At 34.5% G+C, this 21083-nt stretch overlaps 1 protein-coding gene across 3 annotated transcripts in view; it reads left to right on the top strand.

Annotated features, from left to right (window-relative positions):
• The window catches only part of KNDC1 (kinase non-catalytic C-lobe domain containing 1), a 57298-nt gene that overhangs the window by 30676 nt on the left and 5539 nt on the right, over positions 1-21083 (top strand). For all 3 annotated transcript variants that reach the window (XM_066554116.1, XM_066554117.1, XM_066554115.1), the window contains exons 7-24: positions 2739-2853; positions 5936-6007; positions 6109-6170; positions 8348-8506; positions 8833-8910; positions 9534-9624; positions 9808-9970; positions 10070-10914; positions 11023-11167; positions 12693-12784; positions 14222-14619; positions 16450-16543; positions 16655-16752; positions 17030-17241; positions 18545-18658; positions 19062-19209; positions 19459-19638; positions 20694-20909. In XM_066554116.1, coding sequence (XP_066410213.1) covers positions 2739-2853; positions 5936-6007; positions 6109-6170; positions 8348-8506; positions 8833-8910; positions 9534-9624; positions 9808-9970; positions 10070-10914; positions 11023-11167; positions 12693-12784; positions 14222-14619; positions 16450-16543; positions 16655-16752; positions 17030-17241; positions 18545-18658; positions 19062-19209; positions 19459-19638; positions 20694-20909 — 3282 coding nt within the window. The remainder of the gene's footprint in view (positions 1-2738; positions 2854-5935; positions 6008-6108; positions 6171-8347; positions 8507-8832; positions 8911-9533; positions 9625-9807; positions 9971-10069; positions 10915-11022; positions 11168-12692; positions 12785-14221; positions 14620-16449; positions 16544-16654; positions 16753-17029; positions 17242-18544; positions 18659-19061; positions 19210-19458; positions 19639-20693; positions 20910-21083) is intronic.

Here is a 21083-nt window from a genome sequence, read left to right as displayed (position 1 = left end):
TTATTTCTTTAGAATGATTGCCAGAGAAACAATGAGTATATACATTTAAATAAAGTTCACCAAACTGTAACCAGACTGCATCCTTCTTTTTCCTGACTCAGTTTGTTTTGGCTATCCCACATATGGTAGTAATTCCCATTTATGCTAAGATTTGCTTTCCCTACGTACCTTTTTCTTCCAAAATAGAGTTTTTTCGGTGCCTCTTCATCCTCTGTTTTCTAATCTATCATTGACACTTCTGTCTTATCATAAACTTTTGCTGCTGCTCTTAGGATTTATTCCTACTCTCCTGCCACGCCTGAATTTCTTTCTGTCATTTCTTTCTTACTCTAAAGAGCTTGGATATCCCAGAGGTGATGAGAAATACTTTGCAGCTTTCTGCAGTACAACAAACTTCAGTCTCCAGTTCACTGAGAGATTCTTCTTTCCCTGGCTAGCCATTCATCACCTTCTCCTGAAGTGAAAGGTGATTTGTATATGTAGTAAAGGAAGTCCATCTTTCTTTGCTGCAGCTTTTAGAGCCTCTAAAGACATAAACTTCAAGAGGAGGGATTCTCTTACAGAGAAACATGTGGCACTAGTGTGTACTTACTAGAAGAAAATTCCTAAATCCCAAAGCTTTCTTAATGTTTTAGTCAGTCTGAAATTTCTCTTATGGTTTCTCTTCACTCATGTCAGCTGTGCAGGGTTAATTTGAAGATTTGAGTGCTCCTTTCTTTGTCAAGTGTCTGTGAGCAAAGACACTTGAGGCACGTGAGAATTACAGTGCTCTGGAGGGGGAAACTGCTGCTCAGGGATAGGAATCTATCAACAGTATGAAGCTCTCTCCTATATGCTTTCTAGACTAATTCATTCTTTTGACTATCTGTCCTTTTCCTTCCTGCTGTGTGATTGATGGCTTTTTATCGGACTGTTCAAGAGCTTACTTTTCTAGATACAGGAAAGGAACACATGGATGAAAGCATTTTGCACTCCAGGGTGCTGGTGATAGCAAAATTGGAGAATGAAACTGAATCTTATCACCTAGCTTCAAATCTGTCTATGCTGAAGTTACTAATTTTTGCCAATATAGGATAGAAGAAGAATAGCACCAAGTTCATTTTTATCTGTTGGAGGTAGGCAGAATATGAAACATTTTCAGTAAATCAAAAGGTGTGTTTTCTGACATATTTTGTTAAAAAAATGTAGTTTATCTGGTTCACCTTCAAAGAATATTTAAGCAATATGAGCCTAAAGTATTGTGTTCTTTGAGAAGGTCTTCTGGTTCAAATTATTAGCAAAGTTTCAGCTACAGAAATTAATGTCCTTCTTTTCTCCATAGATTGCACTGAAGCTATTTCTGTTGGTTGAGCTTTATGAAATTCAATGCAGTAGTCAGCTCATTACATATCTCATGATAAAATCCAAAGAGCATCTCAGTAAAAGAATGAAAAATTTACTTTAGTAAATGACAGTGCAGAGGCTGATTTGTCAAAGTTAATGATGTAGTGCCATTGTGTGTGGGTGAGACCCTTAGTCTATGCAGATTTCACAAATACTGATTGGGATATAAGGTGTCTGTAAAAGCAACAAAACAATTCAGAGGGTTTTTTGTTTGTCTCCTGTGCTTCAATTTTTTGTTTAGGTTCTTTTCGGTTAGTTTGTTTATTTTTTATTTGACTGATTTTTGTTTCTTTGGGGATTTTTTTGAGGGTGAAATGGGTTTTTTCCAGAGTTAATCCTGAATTACTTCTGGTAATTCTTTTCCCTAACATGGCCTGAAATTGACTCATTCAGGACTGCATATGTAAGAGAAAATGGGCTGTGCTGTTTTTTAAAAAGAGTTCTTTGGGTCTGCTCTCACTCAGAGGTTTCTGCCTACAATGAACTTTTTAGTGTTCCTTTGGTAGATGAACAGAGATCATGAAGTGCAGCTGATGTCAAGAGCTGCTACTAGAGATGAGCTTTTTCATTAGCACAATTTGATCAGGAAGGTGTGTGTGCCCTACTATAAATCTCTAATTCTTAGATTCACACAAACACACACCACCCCCAAAAAGAAAAACGACAAAATGTAAAGCGTGTCTCTGAAGAACAGTAAGTTTCCATGGAGCAGTATCTTTGTCACATCAAGGTATTATGCCAGATATCAAAAGCTAAATTGGTAGTCAGAAAAACAAATGCTGTTACTACAAATTGAGCAGCCAGTGATTAAAAGCAAAACAACATGCTGGGATTTCAAATAAATCTGTCATTAATTCTGTCAATATTGTTAACATCTTTCACAGAAGAACAAGAGATGTTGATGAAATCTTTAAGGTAAGACATGTAATGCAACTGTCAGGGTAAATAAGGTTTGGAATGTGGGACTGTTTTGTTGATGGCAATCATTTGAGTTTTTTATGTTTTTCAGTCTAGGCATTGTCCCTATAATTATGTAATTATATTTCATCATAAAATATCTCTATTATACAATGGACATTTTAAGAGTCTTTTCTTAGTATGATAAGAAAGACCTTCCAGACAGCTCACTTTTCCTGAAGGAATTAAGAAACAATTCATTTATACTGTTAGCTGACTGTGCCATGCTTTTTTAATAAATAGTATTAATTCATTACTGGTAAGTGCAATAAATATATTTTCTTGTTACTTTTTAAGTTGAGTTTTTTATATTAGGATTTACTTTTCTATTGTATTAGTAAATATTTTTAATTTGTGATAATTTTTATAACTTTCTGCATCCTCACTGTTTTTTTCAGTGGATCTCTCTAAAACTCCTGTTGTCCTGGTATGGTAGGCCTCTGAAAGACTATGAACTCTGGGCATTATGTCATGAGTGTTTATGTACTCTGCAGACTTGCATAGATTATCCAGGTATAGTCTAATTATCATTAAGTATTTTGCCCAATTTTTTATGTTCGCTGTGTTAATGTTTCCTTTATTCTGTTGATTGAAAGGATCTTGACTTTCATTTTGTGTGCAGATATTTCTATTTTGATTCCTTTAAATTGTGACAAAACTCAATTTGGAGTTTTCTTCCATATATAGGTGAATGTCTCATATATAGGTCGGTTTTTTAAATTCTGAATCTTGATTGCTTTTGCAGCAGAAATTAATCTTTGGCTTCAAGCAATGAAACAAATTTTAGACTTCTTGGGAATGGAGAATCTGTACTTCAACTTTTAAGAAAAACACTTGTGACTTGTATCAAGCAGGAGGAAATAAGTTTTACACACACACACACACACACATATATATATATGTAAACAAAAAACTTCCTCTTTTGCATGGATTTCTTTGTGACAAATGATTCCTGACCTATTTTCTACAGTACAGGCCTTTGTCATTTTAAAGTACCCAGGATCTTGTCATGGAATTATTCCTTCCACATCCCCTATGCTTCAATTTATGGACAAATTATCAGAAATAAACTTCTGAGAGAGGAAGAGGGAACTGTCCTTTGGCAAAATTAGAATATATTGTGTGCAACTCAGAAGACCATCTTAGATTTCCATGGACATTTTGAATGATGGTTTATTTTATACTAATCCTTTAGCAGTTAGCTTATAAACCTTTAGCAGTTCTGATAAACAGAGCAGAGGTTTTCACCACCACCACCATTTCTTTTCCTTAATTTAAAAAAACTTGCTTTTGAGAGTATGGGCAGGGATGAGTTTGAAGCCTTTAAGTGAATATGAACAACTGGATAGTAATGCACAGAAAACTTATTGCATCTCTTTGGATTTCAGCTTCAGTTATTTTATTTCTATTATGTAAAACTGCTTAAAAGGAAATAAGCCATAAATGAAGATTCTGAACACTTTTAAGAATTGTAACCCATAAAACTAAGTATTTAATATACCTTGTAAGAGAAGGATTATTTCAGCCTTATAGCATGTTCCTTATGTTTCTGAAGGTTTCAGATAACTGCACATAATGGCTCAGATTCTAATGTAATATGCTTAGCCAGCCTCTGTTACTGCTCTCTTAAAAATGCATGTCTTAAAAATATTAAAAGTTGTCATCTGAACGTTATATAGCCTGTAGAAGGGAACATAATGATAGAAACCACCAAATGGAAGGCACTTAACTTAAAAATTCTGTATTTGACAAATAAAGCTACCTTGAAGTTGAATATTGGTTTCAGATTTAGAATGTTTTTGCAAGAGGATTCTCTGCCTGTTCTGAGGGGAGTGGTGCATTATGGAAAGGTTTATAGTGGTGTTACTGCTTCATTGCTACACACACATTTAAAGTTCTCTCGACTTTTGAGTAATACTTACTAAAGGTGAAGCTGATAGATATTTTGAATACATCTTGTAAAAAAATCCTTTGTCTTGACAATAGTAGAGTGAGACTGGTAAATGATGAGCCATGGTTAAATATATGAAGCTGGATTATTTTTTATTTATTCACATAGCCTTTTTCTCCAAATCCTTCCTTGATTACACTTTTTTCATTATCCTAAGCAGGAATTACCTGGCTAAGAAAACATATCCCAAAGCTAGCCTCTTCTTCACGTATTTGTTAATTCAACTCTGCTACAGAAGTTGTTTGTAACCTCCATTGGGACTTTACTTAATTCCTCTCCTCTTATCAGAGGATGTTGCTTACATGTTGCTCGTGGGTGATTCAGGGAGCCCAGGTGAGGATTCTTATGTTGTACTGAACAAGCTGAGATCAGGTTTGTGTGAGCAGGGCCAGGGGCATTTACTGCTGACAAACAAAGACAAATGAGCATGAAGCTGCCTCTGCAGAAAGAACCAGCAAAGGTTCTCATTTGGGAAAGCTTTGCTTTTCAAGACATATACTTCAGGTCCAACTTAAATATTATTGAAGGTAGTAGACAAGCCTTTATGTTAAGCATAGCGAGTAATTTAATTTTATATGTGGTTTGTAGAGACAACTAAAAAAAGGAAGAATGTTACTGCCTTTTTTTCTTTCTTTTTTTCCTCTTAGATCACTTCAATTAATTATTTATTGATAAATTACTATTTGTGTGTCTCTTAGACATCTTTAATATCTTATTTCATAATTAATACCTTTAATGTTTTAATCTCTTATTCAATTTAAGAATCTATTCTTCTAGTACTAATTTTTTAATAAGAGAACGGTGCATTTGATGGTAGTCTAGAAATATAGGGCTACAGTTGGACTGCAAGAGAACTACTTACTGGCCAGTTGGCTTAATATATTAAAACATGTTAAATTGAAATGTCCTTTGAAGTTAGCAAACAGATAGACACAGTTTTGCCTGAAGATTTTCAACACCAACTTTATAGGACATGATCTCCTTATCTTAATGTTAAGTTCCTGAAGACCTCAGATCATTTAAAATAGTTTTAGTAGCCCGTTATTTTTTTTAACAATGGAAAATTTCATGGCCCTGCAAATACTGACCTATGTAACAATTATTCACTGAGAAAATGTGATTATAACTATTTGTGAAAAACTGGACTTAATATCCTGTTGCACCCAGAGGAGTTTTGGATCTAGCCACTTGTGTGTCAGCTTTCTCCAGATGATGACCCTCTATTTTTGTGGGGTTGAAGGAGGAGGAGACTTAAATTCTTAGATAAATTGACTATCTTTTATTGGTACCTTGTGAGAAGACTGGAGTATATCTACCTATTGTATTTATATTTTTGTTTTGTTTTGTTTCTTTCTTGACCTTCCTTTTCAATGCTGGGTATAAAGAGAGTAAACTTCCAGGTTTTTTTCCACTTCTTGTCTTTGTTCTGCAGAAATTGCCTTGGGTAATTACACAGCTACTGTCTCTTTATTACCTTGTGTCTGTTCTAGCATAAATGTTATTTAAAGCATCGTTTATTTTAGGGTAATTTCTGACACTGTAAATTCTTTGATAAAATTATTTACTTTTATTAGTGCTAAATAGCTACAAGAACAGATACTTATGCCTTGCCCTTTTGTGGTTTTTTGGGGTTTTTTCCCGCAGTGGTCTTATGTTTGGACTCTGTGCTGATTGACTGCCATGGAAGGATCCTCTTTGCTGCTCCAAAAGCTGAAGGTAAAATAAGAGATTGCATGTTCAGCTTTTATTTCTTTTCAGGGGAAGTGGAGAAGAAAGAAACATCTTACCTTTTGTTTCTGATTTCTTTTCTCATTTAGAATCTTGTGATGTATTTTATTTAGCTCCTGAAATTGAAGAAGAGGATGTGGATACTGAGAAGGTAATGTGGTAGGTTATGTAGATTGCTTTGTACTTTATCAAAAGACAGTTTTATCCCTCTGCTAGTTGGAGAAGAAAGCTAAACTCTTCTAAGATTGTGTTAATATTTCTCCCAATGTTTTCTGTGAGGCTTTTTTCATATATTGATCTCTCATGAAATCAGTTGCTTCTATAATTTTTCCTTCCAGGATTCTTGGTGTAACTGCCAAAAATCTGCTATTTGATGGTTTTCCATAAGACTTAATTATTTTCAGTTTTTTAGCAGTAAGACAGGCTGCTAAAGTCTTTTAAGTCATTTTTTCACATTCTGAAGGTCACAGTAAGATCATTAACTTAGACTATCTGGGCAAAAGCCCAAGCATTATTCACACTTAGAAGACTGGATAAAAATATCATTATCAGTATGTATTTACTTTGGAAACATTATGAATGATGTCTTTTTCCAATATAGTTTTCTTAGAGCTTTTTCCTGTAGATAAAAACCATAAGGAGCTTTTAGAACAAAGATAATAAAAATGTCAAATAGCAGGGGAATGTGTCTCCACTGCAACTACTTTTGAATTGCAAACTGTACCACAGTGATCTTAAAAGTCAGGGGAACAGAATTTACAGTACCTTTCTGTTATGTAACAAGAAAAGAGATTAATTAATATGTGCCTTTTATCACATGAGTTCTTTGGAATTAGGTATAGTAATCATGAATCAGAAAATAAAAGCTCATAAAAATCTACTAAAAACATTCAATTTTCTGTAAAGCTATCTGTAACTAGAAAATATTTTTATAACTTTCCTAAATTTCTTAAACTGCTTTGATCCAATATGCAGGTTTTTCAAAGGCTTCAGAAGCTTAAACTAACCCTGAAATATAATACAGCAGTTTCACCAGACAGTAGAAATTAATAATCCTAAAGTCTTTATGCCTTATTTTCTTTAGAATATCAGAAGTAATCTGTTTCCCTGTTTTTCTACAACAATTATTCTATTATATATAGAATAAGCTGATGGGATTTTTTTCCTTTTTCCCGATGGCTGTATAACTTTCTAGTTATAAGCATTCAGTTCAATTTACGGTATGGGAATGAATCTGTGTAGTGTAAGTCACAATAACAGTAAAAAGAACTTTCCTTGAAGGTTTTAATGGCTTGGATGGCAAGTTTTTCCTAAATAAATTTAGAGTAATCTTGGAGTTCTAAACCTAAGGGGAAGAAAATTATTTTTATTTTGATTGAGCTGCTTTCTCCATTCCAGGTGTTTTTGTACCTATTAGTAGCTTTTTTTCAATGGTTCAAATGGAACTATTCAAAAGATTATTTTGTTTGTAGTGAACTTACTTGTTATGTTTTGTTCATTGCTGTTCGCTTTGCTCACAAGAGTGCCAGAAAACATTGTTTAATGAGAACACATTGTTTTCTACTGTGCTTATGGTTCTGTCCATCGAGTTTTTGTAATATCTTTCAGAGACAACGTAAAGTGTGGTGCTTTAAATTTCTTAAAATTGCATTTGTAGTACATGCTAACATATGAAAACTAAGCCTTAAGTGGACTAAATCTGACTCTGAAAATTGTAATTCTTCAAACAAAACAAGAAAGCTGGTAAAGACCAAGTCCTTTTCAAGGTCCCTCATTGGAGAGACTTCGATTGGTCTAGCTGCAGGTAGCACAATAATTGCTAAAATAAATATGCAGTGCCTCATTCTTCTGACATGTGTAATCTTCTCTATAAAATATGACTTGTGCTGGCTAGCACGTAATTACTGTGTGCCACTTACTTGCTGAATTATCCTGACCTTTTTTAAGTAAATTGCAGCTGGCCACATGGTAGAATGCTGAAGCTTACAGCAATCTTTTTACATGAGAAAGGAATTCTTCAAAATGGTTCTAAAATACATTTTTCTTAGGTAAAGAATAAGACAATTAATGTCTGTTACTCCAACAGTAGAAGAATAGCTGCTGTTTTTGGCCCTGCATGCATAACAACTAGATTTTGAAGTGGGCTGGGATTTTCATCAGCACCCTCAAAAGCCAAATGTAATCTGTACTTTAAAAACTCTAGTAAGATTTTTTTCTTTTTGGCAGGAAATAGGGGGAATGTTTGGGTAATTTGCTGGAATTGTTTTTGAAGTGGAGGCTTTTTTTAGTCTGTTCAAATCTTTCTTGTCTCTTACATTGTACCAATAGGTCTGCATTTATGGTGTTGCTGCAGTTCTGTGGATGGCAGCAAAATACAGTGTTCCACTGAGTCACAAAGTAGTATTGCCAAGAAAATTTAAAAAACTACTTCTGGATATGGCAAGAAAAAACCCTGAAGAAAGACCTTCTCTAACTGCTGCTATTAAGGTTACTAGATTTAGTTGTGTCTAAAGTCTCATTTTAGTATTTTTAAAAGCAAAATAATAGCTTAATACTTGTAATACACTGATATCTAATTAAATCATAACCAGTCACTTTGGGTTTTGTTTTTAAAGTTACCTCCTTAGGGACACAGAGGGGCGTTTTTAATTTATATTTAAATTATCAAGGTACTTGGACTTGGAGAAGCTTCATAAGAATTCCTAAACTTAGATTACTTCTAATTGACTATTTATCTTGACTTTGTCCTTGTCCAAGAATACCTCACTTGATTGAAAACTTATTTATTGACTGAAAATTACAATTTTTTTTAGACATGCAATCATTATTTACTTGAACAAGGTGTAAACAGCAAAAGTATTTTGACATTATTGGGTAAACCCATCTTTAAGGTAAGAGTGCCACCTTTCTTTAATTTTGTATGTATTTTCAATTAATTCTATAATGTATTCCAGTTAGATTTTGTTGCCTGCAAGTGTAGCTAGATTTTGGGTTTGGTTTTGTTGGTGTGATTTTTTTGGTTGTTTTGGTTTGGGGTTTTTTTAACGTATTTTCAAGTAGTCTGTAAGTATTGCCTTTTCCTAGTTCTTGCTGTTAGAGTGATTCCTCTGCAGATTGTGATGCTCTGACTCCAGAGTCTATATGGGTGAAGAACAAGTAACTAATTTCATAATCTCTCTTTTTATTTACCACCCCACAGAATAAATTAATATCTAATTTTTGGGTTCTGTTTGTGTTTCAAATGTGTTTCTATAAGGCACACAAGATTCAGTCAATTCATGGAACTGAGTTTATTCAAAACTTTGAGTACCAAGTTCTCAAGATTTCCAAACAGTTCTAGTAGTCCTTAGACTTCTGTATGTAATTTTTTTAATTCCTCACCTTGGCATGACTAGGTTGTTGCAATATTCAAGGTGTATATGAGGATTGGGTTTTTTTTAAATAATGTGCTGAGCAGAATTTGAAAAAAGAAAATGCTAATAACATCAATTTGGGCTTCAATGTTTATTGTTAGGCTGTTGAGGAAGAAGTCATGTCTCAAAATCACGTCACTTTTGAATTTAAAAACGAGAAACATGAAATGGACCCTTCAGAGTCATGTCCAGGTAAGCAGTCAGGCTCTGACATGTTTACTCTGGTTTAATACTCTCTAGTTCAGTTCTTCATGGAAGAGATTTCTCAGTCCAATATGCAATTGTTTTTCTATGTAAATTAATTGTTACTTACTTTACATTGACTTTACATTTATATTCTACATATTGATCATCTTTCTGTGTTTTTGCTTTTAGGATTTGTGCCTTTTACCAGTGAAAGTAAACTTGTAGCAGTTAAAGGACCAGTACCATGCCAGATTTCACTAAATTGTGAGAAAGCAACATTACCTGTTGCATTCACCTCTCCTGCAACTCACTTTAAGCCTATTATTTTGCAACAAGATGCAAATATAACAAAGTTAGTATATCCTAAAGCAGAATAAGTTAAAGATTAAATGTCATTGTTAAATCTATTTGAATTTTCCTTTAAAAATTCTTTGGTTTTTTTTTTTTCCAGAGAGGTTCAAAGACCAGTTCCTGACCAATTCAAGAAAGAGATGAGGGAAGAAAAACATATGAACAACAACAAATCAGGGTATATAGAAGACTCCAAAAGCTGTGATATTGAGGATACAGGTGTAGTTGAAACTGTTCCTGAAACACCTGACTGCGACTTACAAGTTCCAAGCCACTCATTCCAGATGTCTTCAGAAGAGCAAAACTCAGGCAATATGTTTGCTTCTACAGTTACATTACCATCACCATTTGATTCCTCACATGCTCTACAAGAGAAGAGCTTTGTATCTGAAGATCCCTCCAGCTCTTTAGCTTGTCCTACATCTCCTAATTTTCTTCACATAAATAACATCATTCTCAAACAGGACTCAGAGAAAAGAGTTCTGACATTTGTACCAGTACATTTGGCTGTATCAGAACAAATACCAAATAAGCCTCTTCGCTCAAGAATTGCTTATGATTGCTATCACAGTTTGCCAGTGCTAATTTCAAGTACTATTGCAAGTTATAAAATGAGCATGCAAGCAGAAAATGATGCCTCCCTTTGCAATGTGCAAAGTCATGAGACTGCTAATACAGAGAACCACTTTGATAAAAGTAGCCCAGTTATTCAAACCAACTGCCAAGAAACTGAGTGTGCTACCAGCATAGACAGTTTTTTCACTGAACAAGAAGACACATCATGTACTTCAGTGAGTAAAGACAGCTGTAATTTCTTCAATGATGAAGTCCTGCCCCATCAGAACACAACAAATGACACTTTACTCCAGGAAGTTATTCATCTTATACAAGAGGAGTTTGCATTTGATGGTTATTTAGAGAATGGAGCTGAAGTTTTTGATATGGGTATGTGCATTTTCTTCTGTATGTTATTATCGTTGATTTGTAAGAATATTGCTATTAATTTTTTTTCTCCCTCTTTTATTTGTTTCTGTTCTTTTTATTTTAAACAAGGTAACTTCATTTTAAACTTAAAGGGAATTAAGTTTGGTATGTTCTGTGATAGAATTTGTGAGAAGTTTTGTGACCTCTACTGGGATGAAAAGTTACTGGAGAATCTCTATCAGGTAGTAAATGGAAGAAGATCTTCACATTTATGGTAGGTGTTTTTCAACTTTGACCTTCTTACATTTGAATTTAATGCTTTTATCCCTACTTCATAGAAGCAGGAAAGAATGTTTGTTTTTTCTTCAGGTATGTGTGCTTGTTTCCTGTAACTGTTCATTTCACAGTTTGAGGGTTTTCAAAGCTTTCTCCGTGGCAAATAATGCTTAATGGTTCAGTCAAAAATAGTTTCTACCACCCTTTTCTGCAACTCCATCTTAGGATATCTGAGTCATGGAACCCAGTTCTGATCAATTATAACCATTGATGGAGAGCTTCATAGTCCTGTTAGAAGGAGACTGTTTAATCAGAAGTATATTGTTCTTACTGTTCAGTTTGTTTATTCTGTTTGGTATTAGTTCTTTATACATCATGTGTTCTAATCTCACCCAAGAAAGAGGAAATTAATTTAGCTTTGCTAGAAATATTTTGTTTAACTGGTTTAATTTGACTCAGTGTTTTATAAGTAGCCTGTTAAGTGACAAAAACCAGCTAAATTTATTTCACATTTATCTTATTTAATTTTCAATGACATTATGTATCTACCTGAAAAAGAATTTTAAATTCTTGTTTTACTGCAGCCTCCAAATGTAGCACACTTTTGTAAAAGTCTCTTGCTGAAGACTGTTGAAAAATGTAACCAATTTATGTCAAAGTTAATTTGGGGGCTTTTGGAACTAGAAATTTCAAGTTTTGACAAAGAAGCTTAGTAGATACAGTTTAGAAAAACTTCATTGTTGCAAGATGTGTAATCCTTACAGCAAATTTCAGGGATAATAGATTATGACCTCAAATACACAACCTTGGTATGCTGGCCTATTTCCCATTTGAGCTGGGATTTTTAAGGAGATACTGAAAATTGGTTGGAAGTTAGGCCCTGAGTTCCCCAAAGTTCAATGATATGGTAGGAGACATTGAGCTGTTGCAGCTGAATTACTGAGATGTATGAAGGGTTATCCTGAGCTTTTGTTTGTATATGAGCTTTTGTTACAAAGTAGCTTTTGACAGTGAGAGATCATAATTTATTATCCAGGGAAAAATGCAGGTCTAGCTTTCACATCACATGCAGGGCCTGTCTTAAAATATCTCTCAGACACTGCTTACTGAACATTAGTTTGACAAAGACTTTAGCAGTTTTTCAGTGTTAGCTTCTTTGATTTAAGATTATGATTCTAACTAGGGATGACTTAGAGTCACTTTTATCCAGAGGTTGAATCCTGAGTGAAAAGCCCACTACTTGCAGCCTGTAGTTATGCCTTCTGTCTGTGTGTGCTCTGATCCTTCTGTTGAAGTTTTGCCAAATGCTGTACAGGAAAATCTCTATCTTACTGTGCTTGAATAGCCATTTGAACATTTTTTTCTCATAACAACTGCAGCTGAACATGAAAACTTTAGGAATTAGATAAATGCTATGAAACTTTGTATGTGCATGATAGAGTCACTTGTAAGATCTCATTTTACTGATGTAAATATAAAAGTATAGGAAATATTAATTTTTCCTAGTCTCCTTGTATTTTCAGCATAACTGAGGCAGATGAAGCAAAATGCAACAATATATTCCAAGATGTGAAGAAATCTGAAAGCTGTTTGGCAAGCAGTGATCAGACAGAGGGTGAGAAGGGACTTCATGTTTCTAGATCTTTGTGAGTGCTGGGAATCTATCAGTGTCAGAAGCTTTGAGACACTTTGCTTCTATCTTCAGGAAAGCACTCTGCTCTAACAGTTACAGACATTTTCACTGAATCTGAACATTATCAGTGCCTTAAGGACATAAATATCTTTTATATAAAGCTTACATATGACCCAATGTTATTTTGTGGGATGTCATTAACTTACTTTTATTTAAATAGATGTCTCTGTTGAAAACCATAAGGATGGTAACTGCTGTGTGTGGTTTTCTTGTGTTGGAGTAGATATTCTAGTGTCTACTATATAAGAGGATTGTTTCTTTATACTTCTTCAGTTTGGGTTTTACATTTCTCCTAACACACTTTGTGATTGAAAATTTACAAAATATCTATCTTTCAGTAACTGAACTCAAACTGAGCTGGGACTGGTGAATCCTAATATTATAACAAAACTATTACCCTTTCTAGGCATAGTGCATTGATGGACAGCTTCTATTTGGTTGCTGTTTTACCAGTGTGAGGTTTTTTTCAAGATAGTTCATCCAAATTTCAGCATTTAAACTTGGTTACTTCTCTGTTTTGAGCAAAGTGAAAATGGGTGTACTTTACAGAAGGGCTTATACACTTGTATTGTTAATTTTTATAGCAAAACATAAATTTGTAATTTTTTACTTGGCTGCTATTGTTCAATATTACAGTTTTGCATTTTGGCTCAGAATGATTACAAATGTAGAGCCAGACTTTACCATGGAGTGTGTGATTTCTTTGCACCAGGAAATAAGCTTTGTTTGACTTCAAGGTGGCATATCTAAGCCCTGGAGGGTTACTCAAGTGAAAAGGGAGACTTCTGGCAGGTATAAATGCTCCTGTCAACATTATACCAACCTTTGACTGTCACCTCAGTCTCTGAAGGCTGGTAGTAGATGCTACAACTGAAAAAAGTCCCATCATAACTCAATGGATTGAGTCCTGTAGTAGTAGAAAGTTTAACATCTATTGGCTATATCAAGTATTCTTGCCCTCTCTGTATGGAATAAAAGCTTCAAGACTTATAGATGGAAAAAACCTCAAAAGCTAAACATTTTATTAATGTGTGCTTAGGTCTGACATATTTAACTTCAGTTTTAAAGTTTCTCAGTGTTGTTTAAATGCTTGTTGCATATGCATGGAAAATATTTTGTGCTTTTCAGAAATTTATTGTTAAGCTACTGCTTGATAGCTCTGGAATGTTTTTAACCTTTATTATTTTACAATGTGTAGTTGAGAAAAAAAAATGTAAAGTCACAATAAGAATCTAAACCCACTGTTAGAGCACATAAGTAGTCTCATAATTGTGTTTTGTATGTGTCATGTTTAAGCTCAATAAAGCATGCATTACAGCACATGATAATTATTTATTTTCCCCTACATACCTTCTTTAGGAAAAGGGGAAGCAGACTTCGATGTGAAGGCTGAGCCTGTGATAAAAACATCATTAGTTGAAATGGATTTTGATGAGTCACCTTTGGAGAATATCAAAAAAGAATTGACACTGCAGAGTAGAATCCCCATAGCAAAAGAACAACAATATTTGCAAAGCAATGACTGTGGTACAGGCTTTGCAGAAGAAAATACAAGTTCAGAGGAACAGGCCATGATAAAGACAGCTGGAAACACCTATCTGGCATCTCCCAATCTATCTGACTTTTGTGGCTGTAGTCCTGGTTGGAGCAGTGCATTTTATGGAGCTGAATGTTTTGATTCAGAAGTTCATAGTTACTTGAAAAATCTTGGAAAGCAGAAATCAAGTGAGTCACAAAATATAGATGCTAAAAAAGTGGTGAGTACATTGGTTTTAAATCCTTAAGATACATCTTGCTGGTTAAAATTGTGATAAAATTTGTTTTGTTATAGTGAATCAAAACACCATTTCATTTTTAAATATTGACTCTTAAGCAGTTTAAAATCCTCAGGATTTGTCATGTCTTGGCAATAAACCACAGGAGAGGTGTAGTATTCCAAAATAATGCACACTGACACAAATGTGCGATCAGCAATCTACAACCCATTTGCTGCTATTAAAGTTGACTGGAAAAGCACTGTCTGCCCTTTGCATCAACCCCATGGTGGTGATAGTGTAGGAAAGAGCTAAGAATGACTGTGACTGCAGCACATCACAGGCATAGAGCTTTATCAAAAGTTTTTATACTCTAGACCTACCTGAATTGGAAAATGTTGTGAAGTAGACAAGGAATTTGCCTCTGATTTCATTGCTACTCTTGCAAATTCCCAGAATTTTTAGGGGACAAACTACTTTGTCCACCGGATTCCAAATGATCACTCCTTCTAATTCCCTTTCTGTTTACATAGTCTCTTAACACCTTGATTTTGTTTTAATTGATGAAGCAAAAGCAGACCTTGAAGTAAAATCTAGCAGCTTCCAATTAGAATCTGGGTAATAGCTTTCCTGTGCTTTCCCTGTTCTCTAAGCAATGCCTCTGTAGGAGTACCTCTTTTAAAAATCCGAGGGGCTTTTATGACTCCATGCTAATGAACTGTGTTGTTAAACCTTTTGAGCTTTTCTGAAAAACAGCTACAGGTTTTTCTTAAGCTCAAATTAATTTCTAGCAAGTCCATCCCATTAAAGCTAACCTATTTACCAATCTGTTGTTTGATATGTTAGCTCTGAGCTGTGTGTTTTCTGATCACTCTGCTTGTGGGAGTTGTCTGCTGCATTCCGTGAACTTACTGCATTTAAAATGCTATTTCATGTAACTGGGTCACTGGTAGTTAACTTAGAACCCAAGTGCAAAAGTCACCTCTTTTATAAAGCACAAGATACATCATGCTTATTTTTTCATAATAAATCAGAAGCTGAACCCAAAGTGGATGGCCCATTTTTACTGACTGGTAATATAATGAAACCTTTGATATGCAAACAATTATAAATGTACATGTTTACTTTTAAATTTATATATTTTGAAGGGCCTACATACTTTCATTTATACTCATTGCTTAAGTTACATAATTCTATAGAAATTTAGTTTCATTTTTTCAATTTTGTGAAATACATAAATAGAAAATATGAAAGTTGAACTTTGAAATTTATATGTCCTTTATTTCTAGAGCAGCTCTCTTGTCTGCCTTCTGACCTGGTTGTATAATATCATGTAATTATACTTGTTTGGAAGCCATTGATTTCAGTCAGACTTTCAGTTCTTGCTGCAAATATAGGTCAGCTGTTTAAAGTGTTTCTAAGGCCTGCACTAAATTCAGAACATAGAAATTTTAATTCTGGATTACTTCTGATTTTAAGTTTTAAAAATGCTCTTGAAAACAACCAAATAAGTGCAATTATAACTAAAGACATATTTATGTGAACAAATTCAGACAAACTTCCACACAATCTGATCATACACAAACCTGCTCCAGTTCTTAACTTGTAGAACTGTGACATCACTAATGCTTTTCTGGGAACTGGTAATTCCTGCTGTATCTTGCCTGTAAATACAGATGTGAAAGGTATTTTTTCATTGTTAATAACATATTCTTGTCTGTTTGGATGTTCTTTTTTCTTCATACAAAATAATTCTCTTCTAAAACTTCAATTTCTTACTAGAGCTGCCTTCTGCTTACAATTCTGAACAGAATCCTATTTCTTTTTAAATAGGAACTAGAACAATTACTAATGATGGAGACAAAAAATTACAGGAAGACCATAAAGTTTTACCAGAAACTATTGCAGAAAGAAAGAAGAAGCAAAGGTAAGATTACAGCAACTTGCCAGTAATAAAATGGCTGCATTGTACTTTTAAGGACCTGCTCTGTAAATCTGAATCATTGATGTTCTTATGCCATGTATTTTAAATCTAAAGGTCCTGAAACTAAATCTATGTTGCCCAAACTGAGGGGACAGCTACAGGAGATGAAATCAAAAGTGCAGTTTCTTGAACTGGTAAAGAAATATGTGCAGGCAAGTCAAACTTTATTTCACTTGTGCTTCATTTGTCATTTCATTACTGCATCAGTGTAACTGGCTGCTCAGATCACTATATGAAATTTGAAATGGGTTGTGTCAAACTGCTGAATTAAGATCCAAAAGAATTATTAAAGGTAATTGCTACTAGTATTGCTTAAAAAGAAAAAAAAATCAATTGTATGAAATGCAATTTGTCTTTAAATTGATTGCATTTTGTGTGACTTTACCTCTCTAACTTCTTGTTTTATCATGGCCTTGCTTCTTTGAGCAGATGATGTATGCAGAGCAGTGGGGTGTGGAATCCTATGTGCTGCCTACAGTCATTCACAATGGGAAAGCTGACACCATGGACATGGCACCTATGGATGAATCATCATTGTTGCTTTACTATAACACAGAGAAACACCAGTGTAACAATCAAAATGGAGTGAGAGTTCTGCAGGCCGGTACACCACTTGGTTTAATGGCTTATTTATATTCTAGGTATAATATATTTTACACATAAATTGGGAGTGGGTAGAAGCATAGTTGCTAAATCATGAAAAACTTGTTTCTGTGATGAATCCTAGTTACTCAACATTTAATAAGTTCTCCTCTCTTCTATCAAGTTTGTGTTGTTTCTGTGAACACTCATTTATAGAAATGGAGGTGAAAATGTCAAAAGATCAGCTGGCTTTCATTGAAAGTATTTGATAATAAATAAAAAACTAGCAATTTTAAACTTTTTAATCTTTGACTTACTTGAGGCTTGCTCTGATAGTTGCCATGGAATCAAGACTTTAAGTTACTGTCAGCAGTACAGCAATTCTTCAAATAATCATATAATCATATAATTTGGTAATTCTTATTGATAAGAGCTGGATATGAAAATGCTTAGGGATGTTTCTACAGATTATTGCCCCAGTAATCAGTCCTTGGCACTGATCAAAATGCAGGCTTTTCTCTGGGTTTAAATGGGGACAGTAGTGTCCTTCAACTCTGGTGAGGGCAGTGTTGTTTTAAGGTACCTAAACTGTAATAGTGTGAAGGATGGAAATTGCCAGAGGCTCCATCAGATTTGTGCCACTCTAGAAGGAGCAACTTCCTCACAGCTACTTCCTCCCAGTTCATCCTGACTCTTGAGACCCAGTTACACTGAATGCTGCTTTTCCTGGTAGCGAGTATTTTGCACAAAGTGAAGGAAATGTTTTAGAATTGGACTTTCCACATTCATCAAACCCAAATTTCCATGGTCAGCTGTGAGCCAATAGGGAGAAAAGACAATTAACCTGTGTTAAGGCCTTAAGAGTGTATGTGTATAAAAAAATAAAATGCCCTTGTTTTTTAATGTGTATAATAAGTGTATTCTGTTGTTAAAGTAACTACTCCTCTAATTAGAGCTACAGGGAATATTTTCTTGCTTAATGTATCTACTTCTTATGCTGTTATTATAATAAAAATGCTTTAAAGCAGCATTAAGTTAGATGATAGAAAAAAAAAGAAAATGTAATATGTTCTTCCATACCATTTAGATTGCAACTTGCCTTAATAATAGAAATGTCAAAGTGGTTATTCACAAGATTGAAAGTAGAGAAACTCTTTATAAAACAAATTATGCTTTCTGGGTTGGTAATCACAGTACTTGATGTGTAAAAATAATTTTAAAAAGAATCAAGGTTTTATGAAACGCTTGAGAATTTAAAATGCCTATTCTTGATATTTTTGAGGATTTTTTTGCTGTTGCTGTACTTGAATGCAGGTTGAAGATGTGTTCTGGCTTGTCTGAAGTTTTTCTTGTGCTTTACAGAAATGCCTTTTTAGAAGGTTATGTACAGCAGTTTCTTTACACATTTCGCTATTTCTGCACACAAGAAGAATTTTTGCAGTTTCTTCTTGATAGAATCAGCAGCACTTTATCCAGGTACAGTAAATTCTCACAAACAACATTATCAAAGCACAATTGAGTTTCCTCTCAATAGCAAACAGCTGTTCGTCAAAAGTCCTACTTAATTAAAATTAATTTTTAAGTTTGTTTTTGTAAGAGTCTCTTAACAAGTGAGAGCAAAATGGGAGAAAGAGCTGCATCTGACAATGTGCTTACTTCTCAGTTCTGCTTCTCACTTTTACCAGTGATCCACTAATGGGTTGTAATTACAACCTCAGCTTTGTTTCCATAGAGCCATGGATTCTAGAGACATGAAAATTAGGAATTTAAGATATTACATTAAATGCCAAATAAAACTTGTGGGTTTTGTCAGTGCATATTTTTTAATTGGAATTGGATATCAATTTTGGTGTAATAAGTTTCTTTTTCTTCTCACCAGTGCAAGCCTGGATCCTTCCACGTCCCTTACCAAAATATGTAACCGCAGTTTCTACATCCTGCAGGCATGGATTGAAGACTGTTACAGTGTAGACTTTGCAACAAATACTGATCTTCTGGGTACCCTAAAAGAATTTATTTCTTCCAAGGTAATTCAGAATTTCAGTACATCCTTTAAGAAAAAGAAAATGAAGTCAGTTATGTGATATGTAATATAGTTATTACAAAAAGCTGCCCTAAGTACAGTTAAAGTAAATAAAAGAAAATGATGCTGTATTTGACAGCTATGATCAGTATGTCTGGTTTTGGACAGGTAAGAATCTTGCAACTGTATTGCAACTTGCTTATAATTTCTGGGAAATTGAATTGAGTTCCGTTAGCCTATTTTGCATTCCCAGGTTGCTTCGTTAAATGGCTACGGGGAGCGCTTGTTGTCACTGCTCGAGGACGCCTCTGCCAGGAAAAGTGGCAGTGCTGATCTGTGCTCTGGTGTGGACAAATGTAAAGAAGAAAGTAAGGAAGGCAGAAAAACATTACATTCCCTATGTAAAAAGCTTTCAGAAGATGTTTCCAGAAAGGTGTGTCTTTTCTTCAGACTGCAGTGTGTGAGGGGGAAATACATTTCCATATATTATGTTTTGACAAAAACAGAAGCGTCCAACTTAGAGTCCAGAACAACTTAGTAAGAATTATGTACCTGCATTTTAAATTTTCTTTTGAAAGTATGTAAGATTCAGACAGTTCTGTAACCATGACAATAATCTTAAGTTTTAACTCTTGACAGCTGTTTCAGTAATCACAGATCAGACAATCAAAATTTTGAGAGTAGAATTCTTCATTCTTGACACTAGCATGTGACTTATAGTTATTAGGAAACCTTTGCCCCCTTGTCAACCATTAATGCTTTTTATTAGGCATCTTTTTAAGACTATAAATACAAGAAAACAGCAGGAGCTACGAGATTCCCTGCTAGAACTTCAAAGCTTGTAGCAAGAACTTTTGTCTGTATTTGCTATTTTATTGTGTTCTACAGCCCCAGAAACCAGAACATACTGCAGGCTTTTCCCAAAACCAGATCTCTTTACAGAGTGATCAAAATAACATGTGGAAGTCAAATGTATCAATAATTTGCAAGCTGAATTAAACATCAGCCTCGTGATAAAGGTGCACAATTCCATGGGTATACTGGGGATTCAGCCAAGAAAGGGCAAACAGAATACAGGAACATGGACTTTTTTTACTGTCACTGCACAATAATGATAATGGACAATGGAAGAAGGGAAAAGAATGAAAAACCAAGTGTTTTTTGGAAAGGGATGTTTGATTCTAAGCAAAAAGAAGTAAAATATTTTATGGCAGCAAGCTTGAATACATAGAGGTTTGTTTTAAATACTGATTGTTGATTGAGATCTGGCAGCCTCCTGCTTAGACTCATCCATTGTGCATATTATATTAGCTTAAAATAGCAGTGTTGAGTAAACCAATTTGTTCTGGGCTAACCTTGAAGGTTAGCTGAAGAGTTTTGCATGCACAAAGGTGTTTCTCTTAACAACACTTTCTTGAAAGTTACATCAAGGGGAGACTTAGTGTTTGTTTTAGAGAAGTTGTAACCTTACATTTATTTTTTCTACAGAACTTTTACTGGAAGCTATCCAAAGGTATGGGACCAATTGCACAGTATCAGAGAGAGCGACTGCACACAGGTTCAGCAGTTTTGCCAAAGCCCTGCTGCAGCAGTTTCACAGAAGAATCCTCAGTCTCCTTAGCCAGAGCAGATGAAGTGGGACCGGTTCTCTTGATTGAGTGCAGTGCCCAGCAGCTTTGTTGGCAGCTGACACTACTGCAACAGGTACAAAGGTCTAGGCTTATTTGGAAGTACAAATAATATCTATCTTCTTACTCCTTTCTTTATCATTTCCCAGCCTTGTTTCAAGCTTATTTCATACTATTTTATAAGACTTTGAATTAAAACTTTTCTCTTAAATCTCTACAGTGAAATTTAGAATATCTACTGCTATTCTTA

The sequence above is a fragment of the Molothrus aeneus genome, chromosome 8 (genome assembly GCF_037042795.1).
Source record: "Molothrus aeneus isolate 106 chromosome 8, BPBGC_Maene_1.0, whole genome shotgun sequence".
NCBI lineage: Eukaryota > Metazoa > Chordata > Aves > Passeriformes > Icteridae > Molothrus > Molothrus aeneus.
Note: the sequence above shows the minus strand (reverse complement) of the source record. Positions and strands in the feature narration are given on the sequence as shown.